At 36.3% G+C, this 13,567-nt stretch overlaps 1 protein-coding gene across 5 annotated transcripts in view; it reads left to right on the top strand.

The window, feature by feature from the left end:
- Positions 1–13,567, top strand: part of HPS4 (Hermansky-Pudlak syndrome 4 protein) — a 599,431-nt gene that overhangs the window by 280,392 nt on the left and 305,472 nt on the right. The window contains exon 1 of one of the 5 annotated variants that reach the window (XM_068386038.1): positions 379–1,169. The exons of 1 other annotated variant lie outside the window; for it this stretch is intronic. In XM_068386038.1, the coding sequence (XP_068242139.1) occupies positions 595–1,169 (575 nt within the window). In that variant the 5' untranslated portion in view covers positions 379–594. Of the gene's footprint in view, positions 1–378; positions 1,170–13,567 lie in introns of those variants that run through there. 3 more of the 5 variants (XM_068386036.1, XM_068386037.1, XM_068386040.1) reach the window with 3 other exon arrangements.

The raw sequence follows: 13,567 nt of genomic DNA, 5'->3' as shown, positions 1-13,567 counted from the left end.
GATTCAGAAAGTCTTTGAATATATAGCTTTCAAAAGTCTTTGCTTCTCTACAAGAAAAAAAGTCCAGCGTGTTTTCCATTTCTTATTTCTTTCATTATGTCAAACGTTTCTTTTGACCAATGCCGAGGTAATAGAGATAATCAGATTAACCGAAAGCCCTTTTAAGGATCCATTTCTTTCTTTTACTTATATTAGATTCCTTGTTTATTTGTGTTATGACCTAAACCATCTTGCAATGTATATCGTATCCGAAAGAACTCTCTAGTTGGCAGTTTCCTCAATTAATATTACAGGAAAATCATATAAGAAATAAGTAAAACTGACTTGAAATATCTCAACTACCTGTTTATGACATATAACGAAACTGGAAAACTGAAATACAAAAATTTAAGAAAAAACAGTATTCTTTATTTTTTAGACAGAACTATCCATGGGATAAATGAGTCATAAAACAGCTTTAGATATGAATAGAAAACTCATATTCAGAGACAACACGTGATATGCTCCTCTTTTAAAGGTCTAGATTGCAACCTAATAAACTTATGCGAATTTCCTATTCATACCTGAGGGGGTTGAATTATCTTGGGCAGAGGAATGTTAGCCCAGACGGCCTCAGCAGCTTTGTACCTGCAGACTACAAGCAGCAGGGAACTGCGGCTTACTCATCTTAACAACAATAATTCAAATGAAGCAAAAGATCGGTATTTGAAACGCAGTGTTCTGCCCAAGACCCAAAGGCCACACTGTCACCAACAGCCCTCAGACTCTTATACAGCCCCCTTAAGCGCATCTTTCGACTTGCCCATTGGTCTGCAGTGGGAGCATGTCTTGGAAAAGTGTCGTAAGTCAAGTGTTAATAGTGTATCGTGGATAAGTTCCAGCTTCAATGCTTTGGGTCAACGGTACTGGAACACTAATAACTGGAAAATAAATAATTGGAAGTCTTTAGAAGATTGGGCAACATCAGAAAATTGGACTTCTGAGTGGCTGAAGAGTAAAGATTTGGGAGAAATCTGGAGAGTTTCGAAGGAAATGCAGAGTGAGTGGTTAGACCAAGAGTGGCAAAAAGTTAAGGACCTACAAATACCAGGAGGAGATTGGTTTGGAATCAACGAAAACATTAGAGACGGAATGGAACTTCTACCTCCATCTTACACACAAATTCAAAGGTAAGTGTGTTCTTTGGTGAGAGTTAGGCTTAATCTTGATTTTCAAATAGCCAAAATGTCTTCCTTCTATTTCATTAACACAGTACCTTCTTGTCTTGAGGCAGAATTGTTTACAGTTGAGGGCAATAGTGAATGACCACACGATTTAGGATAACTTGAGCTAATTTTTTCCACAAATTAACATGAGATCAACTTCAATGAGTGTAAATTAGTTATATTAAAACCTGCAGTGAGAAAGTTCTCACTTAGGCTACCTCTCTTATGAGTGCAATATGCATGGGTAGAAAATATGTTATATAGATTCAGTCAAAGAATTAAGCAAATGGTTAGAATATCTAATGATCATACTATTAATTGATAAAAGAATTTCATCCCTGACAGGCTTATAAGGAATTTAATAGTAACAGTATTATGAAAAAATGCACCACTCACAGACAGACACGCCTGACGCCTTTCCGAAGGGCCCATTCATCTCCAAAGCAAACAAAACGGATAATGGCCGATTTGGGGAGAGAATACACAAGCACTAAAGTTTGAGTATAGTAGGGCAAGGCAATTTTGGACACCTTTTCAGAAACCTTTGTACAAAATCTGTATTAATAATTTATGACCAAAAATCAAACATGCTTTCAAAAGAGGGAGGTCTCATCTAAAAAATAGTTGGTCTCATAATCATTAAAGAATTAGAAATTTCTATATTTCAGCAATAAAAAAAAAATTCTTAGAGGCTAGGCAATTTTGGACAGAGAGGCAATTATGGACAACTCTGTAACTCTGTTAAGCGGCGACAGCTCAATTTGAAAATTATGACAATTTGTGGTCACTATCAATAGAAATATACTATCAAAAATGATGGACTTGCATAAATTCTTGTGTCCGTAATCCAAGATTGTCCAATTTTGCCTCTCCAAGAAAAAAGTGAGATATTTGCCTGTCCAATTTTGCCTGATCATGGCTTTGAAAACTGTCCAATTTTGCCTTATTATATGAATATATAAATTAAACTTTGTATTCAAGCACACGAATATACTTTTATGTGTAAATCTACATATATGTAATCATGAGCATACTAAATAGGACATTAGGAGTGCAGTATGGGGTGTGTTGTCTGCCCAGGGTGACACCCTAAAAGGGGGTGACACCCTAAGAGTTATATCTACAAAATTTTTTTCTTTTTATGATATGATTTTCAAAAAGTTATTTAATACTGTGGACACACTCAAAGGTGTTGACACTTAGGGGTGGAACCTTCAAAAAGATCGACCAAATCATGGTGACATCCTCGAGAGGGGTGTCACCCCAAATGCTACAAATAATAATAAAAAAAAAAAAACTTCCTAGTATATACATTGTTCCTAGAAAAATTCATATATCCAAATGAAAAGTTCAGGGATTAGGGGAAATATATTTTCTCTTTTCTGCTAATTTCCATGTTGATAACTGCAATAGAAAAGACGCAGCTGGCATGTTGCCTTTTTGATATGGTACTCAATGCAGCAACATTAGAGTAAACAGCATGATAGTGAGAGATATCAACGAGGGACAAAGCTGATCCCATAAACAATATTCGCCCTAAGTTGTACATATCTAGTTTATTCTTATTATTTGTACCTCATATTATGAACGAGCCATCACAGAGACAAGGCATTTATTTTGTTACGTATATGGCTATAATATATATTGAATTGTTTACTTTTATTTCAGGTTTTGTATTGTACATATTTTTTCATTAGTAATAGGTTTGATTAATATTATGCTTGAAAAGGAAACCTTTTTCTTTTTCCATTTTTTATAAATCAATATATTCTCCTTTGAAGTAAATGGTTAAAAATATTCTCAAATAATTATCATTTACCTATATTTTTGGTTAAAATTATTAAGAAAATATATAAATACATATAAGAATAATATAAAAGATAAGAAAATTACAAAATCTATTACTTATAACTTAACATTATGAATTAGTTGTTTTTTTCATTCAAGTGTCCAAAATTGCATCACCATTTCTTGAGGCGAGGGAAAATTGGACACTAGATTTTTTTTTCATCAAATTTTATTTTAAACCTTCCTTTAGTATCATCTACTAATTTTTTTTTCTTTTAGAAAATAACAATTTCCAGTATTATTTTTAAGAAGCCCTAAAATGAAGGTGAGGCAACTATTGGACACCCATATTCAACAATTTTTTTTAATGGTATTTAATACTTTTTCAAAACCAATCATACTGATATTTATAAAGTAGAAGGTTGGGAAATTTCTAACAGCATTATAGTTTTTGAAAATTATAAAGAGTTATAGATATTGCAACTGTCCAGTTTTTGCCTTGTCCAAAATTGCCTCTGTCCAAAATTGCCTTACCCTACTATATCATTGTCACAAGTAACCACACTAGAATTAAAAACCCAGCGGCTGACAGACGGATAGACGTCATCAGTATTTCTAAGATATCTTCCATAAACAATTTATACCCAGTTTGTTTGCAATGAATCGGCAGTCATTTATTGAGGAAATTCGTGGGCAATCATTCTGCCAATCTTGCCTCAAGATGAAAAAAAACATATTACATCATAAGAAGAGAGTCTCATCCGTAACATGCATAAAAATGCATAGTCTATAGTCTATGGGTATCATCAATCACTTTATTTATAATTCTGTACATATTGTTTTTGTTATAATTCTTGTTAATCTAGTTTTTAAGTATGTTGTCTCTTTTTTATTTCTATTAATTCTTATGCTGTGTGGAGACATTGAGCGAAATCCGGGACCAGTACGTCCTAGATTTCGTCAATGTCGTCTTCTGTATTGCAATATTCGTGGTCCTCATGCAAATATCCAAGACCTTACAGTTGCGTCCAGATAGTATGATATTCTTTTGTGCTCAGAAACTTTGGTTTTTAATATGAGGCACTCATCTGAGGTCCTTATAACTGGTTTTAAGAATCCAATAATGTTGAAACGTGATGCCATCCCTAGGGCCAGGGGAATGGCGGTGTATATTAGGACTGAGTACCCTGCTTCTCATAAGTCCTGCTATCAATGCGGATGTTATGAGATTCAGGTAATAAAAGTTTGTGGCAGGCATAACAAATTTTATTTGTGTTCGATGTACCGGAATCCAGACATGGATGATTCTATCTTCGATTGTCATCTTACCATTATGGCTAAGATACAAGAAGATGATAGAAAGGCTTCTTTTGTCTTTGTTGGTGATTTTAATGCTCACCATAGGGAGTGGTTAAGTTCTATCTCTCCTACCGTTCGCCATGGCTTAAGAGCTTTAGATTTTGCCTCTGAATCAGGCAGTGAGCAAATCATAAATGAAGCTACTCACAGGTCTGGTAATTGCTTGGACCTTGTATACACTGACTCCCCTGGCGTTATAACTAGTAAGGTTGGTTCTCAAGTCGGAACATCTGATCATGCATTGATTTCATTAGCAGTGAAGACTGAGCAGCCTGTCCCTGATATATCATACTCTTGTAAAATTTATATGAAATCCCAAGCAGACTGGAATGGGATTTTGCATGATCTTTTGTGCTTGAATTGGTCATGATTATGTAGTAGTGTAGATCATGTTGTCCCTTTGAATGAGAATCTAGTCAACATAATTGATAGGCGTATCCCTTCTTGTGTGCTAAGGTACCGAGTGAAGGATACACCGTGGTTCAATAATGATTGTAGACGTGCTTATTTGGAGAAGCAGGAGGCCTATCACCTTTGGAAGGGTAACTTATCAGATTTGACCTGAAACAACTATACTCAGCTTTGAGCGTTTGCTCAGAGAGTTTATGCCTCAACTGAAAAGGAATACAATTTAACCATAAAAGAAACCGTTCCTGGTACAACTCAGGAGCATAATGGTGGTCTATCCTTAAATCTGCACTCTTTGCTGTAGATGCTACAGTTCCACCTTTACTTAAACCAGATGGCTCAGTCACTCACTGTCCAAAGGAAAAGTCAATCCTTTTGGCTGATATTTTTGACAGTAAACAGAGTAATGAAAAACTTGAACTTCCTCATTCCTGTTTTCCTGAGGCTACACTAACTAGTTTAGCTTTTCGATCTCGCGAGATTAAAGCTCTGTTGATGGACCTGGATGCTTATGGAGGTGTAGACCCAAATGGTATTTTTCCTTTGTTTTTTATAAAGACAGCAGATTTCTTAGCTCCAAAGTTATCTGTTATTTTGCACAAGTTAGCAAGAAGAGGAGCTTTTAGCACTTGTTGGAGAATTGGTAATGTTACTCCTCTATGTAAATGTGTTTATGGTAGCTCAAGTCCCACTGATTACCGCCCAATTTCCATAACTCGCATATTATCTAAAGTTTTTGGACGTCTTCTGGCAAAACGTCTTAATAGGTTTGCTGAAGGTAATCACCTACTCCCTAGTTTGCAATTTGGTTTTCGTAAAGGCCTTGGAGCATGTGATGCCCTTCTTACAATCTCCAATGCTGTACAGAAATCCCTTGATTGTGGTCAGGAAGTTCGTATGATTGGCCTTGATTTTAGTGCTGCCTTTGACAGTTTTAATCATGAGGCCCTTGTTTTCAAACTGAAACAGTTGGGAGTGGGTGGGTCGTTTCTTATCATTATTATTGATTTTTTTAAGTAATAGATCTCAAAGAGTTGTTGTTGATGGGCACCATATTGAGTATAGGAATGTGATATCCGATGTTCCACAGGGTAGTGTTCTTGGCCCATTACTTTTCATACTATATTCACATGACATGTGGTTTGGACTAGAAAACAAGCTTGTTGCATATGCAGATGATGCTACTCTCTTTTCATCAATTCCATCCCCTGAATGTAGATCTGGGATTGCTGAATCCCTTAATAGAGATCTAGCTATAATAGTGCATGGTGCAAATTATGGGGTATGAAGTTAAATCCTAACAAAACTCAAAGTATGATTGTTAGTAGGTCAAGGACAGTGGCTCCTCAACATCCGGATCTCAGTATTGATAATGTTTCTTTAAATTTGTATGACTCTTTTAAAATTTTAGGTGTGATTCTCGACAGCAAATTTACTTTTGAGAAACAAATTAGGTCTGTGTCTTCTTCAATTGCACAAAAAGTTCGCTTATTGAGAAAGTCCTTTAAGATTTTTAGGTGATCAATCTATTCTGAAGAAGTGTTTCAATTCTTTCATTCTACCTTGTTTTGAGTATTGTTCTCCTGTCTGGTGTTCGGCTGCTGATTCTCATCTTAATTTGTTGGACAGAAACTTACGGTCTATAAAATTTCTTATTTCTGATCTAGATATTAATCTTTGGCACCGTCGTTCAATTAGTTCATTATGCATGTTGCATTAGATTTTTCATAACTCTGACCATCCTTTATATTCAGATCTCCATGGACAATTTTATCCTGTTCGTAATACTAGGCAGGTAGTTAATTCTAATAGCCAGGCCTTCTCCATTATGAGGCTCAATACTACACAGTATTCTAGAAGTTTTATTCCAGCTGTTACCAAGTTGTGGAATGATCTTCCTAATCGGGTAGTTGAATCAGTAGAACTTCAAAAGTTCAAAGTTGGAGCAAATGTTTTTATGTTGACCAGGCTGACATGAGTCTTTTTATTTTTTATATATGACATATCTGTGTTTGGCGTTGTTAATAGTTTATATAAGACATATCTGTTTTGACGCTGTTACTGTTTTTAGAATGATATATTGTTAATATATTCTCATCAATTATTTTTTTGCCTTATTTCCTTTCCTCACTGGGCTATTTTTCCCTGTTGGAGCCCTTGGGCTTATAGCATCCTGCTTTTCCTACTAGGGTTGTAGCTAGGCTAGTAATAATAATAATAATAATTACTGGCAATGTTGAGTTTGTGTGTTTTCCTTTCACGTATGCTGCAATGTATTTGTTGTCTGTTTATGTGTATGTGTGTGCATATGAGAGAGAGAGAGAGAGAGAGAGAGAGAGAGAGAGAGAGTTTCATTGCCACATTGTGGTGAATATAGAATTCTGTTTACGGAGAAGATAGCACTCCAATTGCAGAAACAGGTTATAGTGGAATCTTTTGGCTCTAACCGTTAGTTGATGTATACATTACTAGATAAAAAGTAGTTGGAATTACTATAAATACTTTTTTATGTAAAATCTCGTTTCCCAACGTTATCTCTAAATCAAGGGGTCAGTTGCTTGATGCTCCCTATCCAATCCCTTTTATCAAAGGCATCCTCTTCCATCATACCTCTTCTCTGCATATCCTTCATTCTTCACCTTATCTTGCCATCGAATTCTCTGCCTCTCAACTCTCAAGCCCTCCTCACTCCCTCCCCACCATCCATCCTTAACACATGGCCACACCATCTCAGTTGTGACACTCTTATCACCTCTGTAATCCTTACTGCGCCTGCCATTCTTCTCATATCATCAGTTTCCAATCTTTCAAGCAGTGATATTCCCGTAATCCACTACAGTTCTCTCTTATATTTAATATTTTACTGTAAATGATGTAATTCAATATGTTTTTCTGAGAATCCTTGGAAGTAATTTTAATTTAATTTAATCTTAATGTGGTTATTGTTCTTAATATATTTTATTTTTCCGTGTTTCCTTTCCTCACTGGGCAATTTTCCCTGTTTGGGCCCCTGGGCTTATAGCATCGTGCTTTTCCAAATAGGGTTGTAGCTTAGCAAGTAATAATAGTAATAATAATAATAATAATAATAATAATAATAATAATAATAATAATAATTATCAAATGTGTTTGTAGCATGAAAAATATAGAGGCCATTCAAAGAAAACACTAAAAAATCGTGTGCATGATTGTTAATTAGGAAAATGCCCCTTTCTCTCTCTCTCTCTCTCTCTCTCTCTCTCTCTCTCTCTCTCTCTCTCTCTCTCTCTCTCTCTCTATCTTATAGAAAGACATTGTAATTTTTTCTTTGAGATGAGAGGAAAGGCATGTGTGCTGCATACAAGGATGTCTAAAGAGAAAAGGAAAATGGAAGAGAGAGGAAATAGAAGAGAGAAAGAAAGTGTTCACAGCCATAAATGTAAAGGAAGCACAAAATTAAATAAAAAGATCTTGACACTACAACAATTATGGAAATGGATTCAATATTAGATGTTGACTGGCCTATGTACACGGTATAGACGGACATATAGGCCAGCGCTGTAGAAGTAAAATTTGACTCATAGGGCTGGTAAACCCTTCCCTTTAATAAAAACTTACTGTGTACGAAGCCTATTTTACTGGAGCACTAGAAAAAAGTAATTCAATATTCTATACAAAATCCATTGACAATTATGTACGGGATTTTTAAGTGTATTCATGAAATTGTCTCTTTTCTCCCCGATTTATGCGTTCCATTCCCTAGAAACGTCTGGGCACCAAACGTCCTTTTTTTTTTTTTTTTTTTTTTTTTTTTTTTTTTTTTTTTTTTTTTTTTTTTTTATCATCATCCTTGTGGTGGCTGGTGTAGCATCCTCCCTGACTGGTGATCACCAGACTGGAATTCAAGTTCCAGTCAAACTCGTAAGTTCCTTTGGTCGCTGCAACCTCACCATCCTTGTGAGCTAAGGATGGGTGTTTTGGAGGATCCTATAGGTCTATCTGCTGAGTCATCAGCAGCCATTGACTGGCCCTTCTTGGTCGTAGCTTGGGTGGAGAGGGGACTTGGGCGCTTATCATAGGCTATGTATAAATGGTCAGTCTCTAGGGCATTATGCTGCCTGATTGAACAATGTCACTGTCCCTGCCTCTGCCATTCATGAGCGGCATTTAATCCTTAAACCTTTATCTTTTTTGTCTATTTCTGGTTCATTTCTCCAACACAATTTCTTTTTAATCCTTGAAACCTCTTTCTCTATTCTTCCTCTTTATCATTCGCTTCTTTTCGCTTTGTTTTTGACAATCGGTCTTAAGAATAATCTTAATTCTACTCGCATTCACTCCTCGAAGTTTCCATTCCGTCTCATTCAGTCATCTGATGAATTCTTAATAGTAATAATTTGCATTTCATTGGGGTTAACACTTGCATTTCTGGTATATTAATGCTTTTCCTTTCTTCCATCTATAGTACCTATTCGATATCTAGAATGGCAACTGGCTTTTGGAAGAAGCCTTTAGCGATTGCTTTACTGAGTGATACAGAAACACCAAAAAAAGTAAAGTTTCCCTGAAGAAACTTGAAATGTTGGGGAAAATTTAATAGTCTCCTTTCAAGTATTGTGTAGGTTGAGTAATGAGTTCTATGCTATATATGAGGAGAATGGCGTGCTACAGCGCTATTTTAGAGTCCAATAGTGCAAGTTCTTTTATGGTCTTGCAATCGTTTTCACAATTATCTCTCAGTTTCTTAATCTCAACTATTTCCTCAATCACGACATGGAATTACTTCTTTGTTACTCTCCCCTAAATTTTGAGTTAATTTTCTATTGATTGTAACAGCATGGGTATTACCAACGAGGTCAGTGATCTGGAGCAATATTGCTTAGTATATCTCACCCTAAAAGACAACAATGAAACACCAGACAAAAATCCTCGGCTGCCCCTAATTATCATGTAGCTAAGTATACACGTCCAGGATTGACCTGTTAAGCTATAACAATGCATGAAGTTAATGGGAGCATTAGCACCATGTCAGAGAACTATATTCATTATTTACTAAGGAACATCACATGTCGTTAATGGTTAAGAAGGATTGCTTAAGTCAGAATGGGATTATTTTGTGCTGCCGATTAGGAGCCACTATTTTGGCATCATCTTTTTTCCACCGCCCTTTTTTCACGCCGAATGATTTGGCCCCAGTTCAGAGACTGACAAACTACACATTATGTATGTATAGAGAAAGTTTAGAGAATGAAGAGAATGACAAATAAAATGCTGTAATTATCTCAAACATCCTATCTGCATATCCCGTTTCGTAATCGTGTAAAAGAGGTATCTAGGGTGTCTCATGAAAATTTCAAATCTCGCATCTTGACCACTATCGCCAAGCAAAAGGTTTTCTCCTCGTGCTCGTCTGGAATACCAACTCTTTTGTATTTACGGGGTTTGGAGGAGGAGACTTCGGTTTAGCTTTCTTTTTACAATTTTTCCATAACTTCTGACTTTGGAATTGATGCTTGTGTAGCTTTAGAACTATTTTTAATACATTCCTTTATAATTGTTGACAATACCAAATTTTTATCTTCCGCCTTACGCTTCAAACCTGTTTTGATAGTAGCAACCTCCACACCCATCCCATTGACTTACTTCACTACTTCAATGTTTTTTACATGAATTCGATATTTACACTCATAAAATATATATTTAGTCTGTCACTTTCTATTGTTGGACTATCATCCCTTGCTCCAGTTTTACTTAGATTTATTCATCTAAACTGATGCAGTTTCTGGCAAATGATACATTTATTTAAAAAGGCCTTCTTTTTCCATGCATAGCACAAAACAACAATAATACGGTATTACATTCTAATGGACATTTTTTCATATGAAATAGATGTATGGCCCAACCGTTGAGATACTGCCACTAGAGTTATTTGGTCCTTTGACTGGTCAGACAGTACTACATTGGATCCCTCGCCCTGATTACGATTCATTTTTCCTTTGCCTACACATACACTTAATAGTCTGGCCTATTCTTTCCACATTCTCCTTTGTCCTTATGCAAGTAACAACACCGAGATTACCGAACAATTTTTCTTCACTCAAAGGGGCTAACTGCTGCACTAAAATTGCTCAGTGGCTACTTTCCTCTTGGTAAGGGTAGAAGAAACTTTTTAGACATGGTATGCAGCTCTTCTAGGAGAACGACTCTCCAAAATTAAACCATTGTTCTTTAGCCATCGGTAGTGCCGTAGCCTCTGTACCCTAATCTTCCAGTCTTGGTGTTGATTTTTCTTGCTTTTATAATTTATGTATGAACGATCTATTCTAATGTTGCTACTGATAATAAAATATTTTATTTTAATTGTTCACCAGTTCTCTTGCAGTTTATTTTTCTTCCTTATTTTCTTTCCTACCTGGGCTATATATCCCTGTTGAAGCCCTTGGGCTTATAGACTCCCGCTTTTCCAACTAAATAATAATCATATTCTCTCTCTCTCTCTCTCTCTCTCTCTCTCTCTCTCTCTCTCTCTCTCTCTCTCTATATATATATATATATATATATATATATATATATATATATATATATATATATATATATATATTTCTCTCTCTCTCTCTCTCTCTCTCTCTCTCTCTCTCTCTCTCTCTCTCTCTCTCTCTCTCTCTCTCTATATATATATATATATATATATATATATATATATATATATATATATATATATATATATATGACGGATCTATTTTTCGGTGAGATAGCCATGTCGTCCTGATGGAAGGTTCCTTTAAGTAGCTTCCTAGGGTATATTTGACTACAGTGATATTCCCAGAGAATTTAACTTAAGGTCTCCAGAATTCTAACTCCTGGCGCGAATATCCTTAAAGTATCTTCTTTTAGGATATCGCATAATATTAGGAGACATATTCTTGACACGCCACATAGCAATTTGCTACCCGTATACCGTTTACGCTTCGAGGGGAAAAGTGGCAAAATGAAAGAGGAGCTGTTATTAAGTTCCTTTCCTCCGTTACTGCTAAAGTACCTCGATGGTGCTATGATCGCCGCCATCTTTATTCCTCGTAGTGTTAAGCCGGTACTTACGGATACAGTATTATTGGGAGGGATCCTGCCAAGGCCTTTCATAGAAAGGAGGGCGGGTCCATCAGGACGACATGGCTATCTCACCCAAAAATAGATTATTCGCTTCGCTCAAAATCCGTTTTTTGTAGCTCAGGCCATGTCGTCCTGATGGAAGTTTACCGGAGCATTAATATATCCGTGGATTTCCCAGTTGTGCATAAACATCAAGACAATATTTCCTTGGCCATGTAGACCCAAGAGACCTATGACATTACCGTTATATATCATTTCATCTATTCATAGACTATGTTAGTGCTTCGAACTAGACTCGGGAAAAAGTCTCGAAGTAGCATATATCATATGACCAACCTAGCATTCAAAGTGACATACAGGTCTCGCTGTATGTCTTTTAGCCAAAGTTTGTATTTGTAATATGAACACAGGTACATGTCAGCCACCATAGCATCTGAGGTATAGCAATCTAGTCGTATACCACGAGGCAAGTTGGTATCTTGTATTGAAACAAGTTAGTTCTAGCTAGAAAGGTTTGTTTACATAAAGGAACAAAGTTACTACCTTTGTTTGATATCATTATGCACAATAATAAGGAATAATGAATGCTCACACAAAATTTTATTAACTTGTTTAGGGCGAAATAAGACGCACAAAACAATTAATCATTCATTGCCAAGCAATAAATAAATTTTCAGCATACATTCATAATAACATGAAATGCAAGTGAAATATAACTTAATAACATAAACAAACAGAATAAATCAGAAATACTTGTTTTACCTGAAAAGAAAACAATGCCACTCGAGTGAAAATTTAATAAATTTTCTTATGTCTTTCTGAGAAGTCTGTCTATTTACACTTGTGTAAAAAAACCATGGCACTTAGTGTTCAGTCTATGTTTTATCACCTTTGTACACAGGAACAGTTCATAATGTCACCATGATGACATTTCACTCATCATGTTGCTCTATAAAGTGCCAACATGTACACCCTATAGAATTATAGTCCCACATAATTCACTGTTCCTCGCAGCACTAAGCGACAGGTTTTAGTACACTACCTGCCGCTACCACGAACCTTTTTAGTGCCTGCACTTGCTTTGCGTAGTGTTTGAAAAACACTCTGGATTACTTCCATCCAGTAAACGAGCGAAGGCTCTTGAAATCCATGAGCTGGAAGAAATTTAGCGAAGAAGCAATTTTCCTGAGATCATGACCTGCGGGTGTACTGTCAGGATCCGCTCTGCGAATGAAGTAGGTGATCTTCGCCCTTAGTTGTTTCAGGGATAAGTTTGAGCCCGATATTTCACCTTTAAAGAGCTGTCCTCCCCTGTAGTCTGAAGTTTTGCAAAGATAGACCTTTAGACTCTCCACTGGACACAGCGAGACATCTTCCTTCAGAGAGCAGATTCTCCAGGGACCCCACCTCTTAGTGGGTACCTCATTCTTGGCGAGAAACGTTGGGTCGGGAAAGAGGTTTAGCTCTCCCGTTTCAGCAAACTGGATATGACCTTCTTCCCTAGAAAAGCCACTATCTCCCTAACTCTAGCCCCTGAGGCTAGAGCAAATAAGAATATAACTTTTTGAGTCAAATCTTTCAAAGAGCAAGTATCATTGTCCAAACTTGAAGCAAAATGTAGTACCTTATCCAAAGACCATGAGATGGGCCTTGGAGGTGCTGCAGGCCTGAGCCTAGCACAGGCCTTAGGGATTTTGTTAAAAATTTCATTAGACAAG

This window comes from Palaemon carinicauda, chromosome 13 (genome assembly GCF_036898095.1).
Source record: "Palaemon carinicauda isolate YSFRI2023 chromosome 13, ASM3689809v2, whole genome shotgun sequence".
Lineage (NCBI taxonomy): Eukaryota > Metazoa > Arthropoda > Malacostraca > Decapoda > Palaemonidae > Palaemon > Palaemon carinicauda.
Note: the sequence above shows the minus strand (reverse complement) of the source record. Positions and strands in the feature narration are given on the sequence as shown.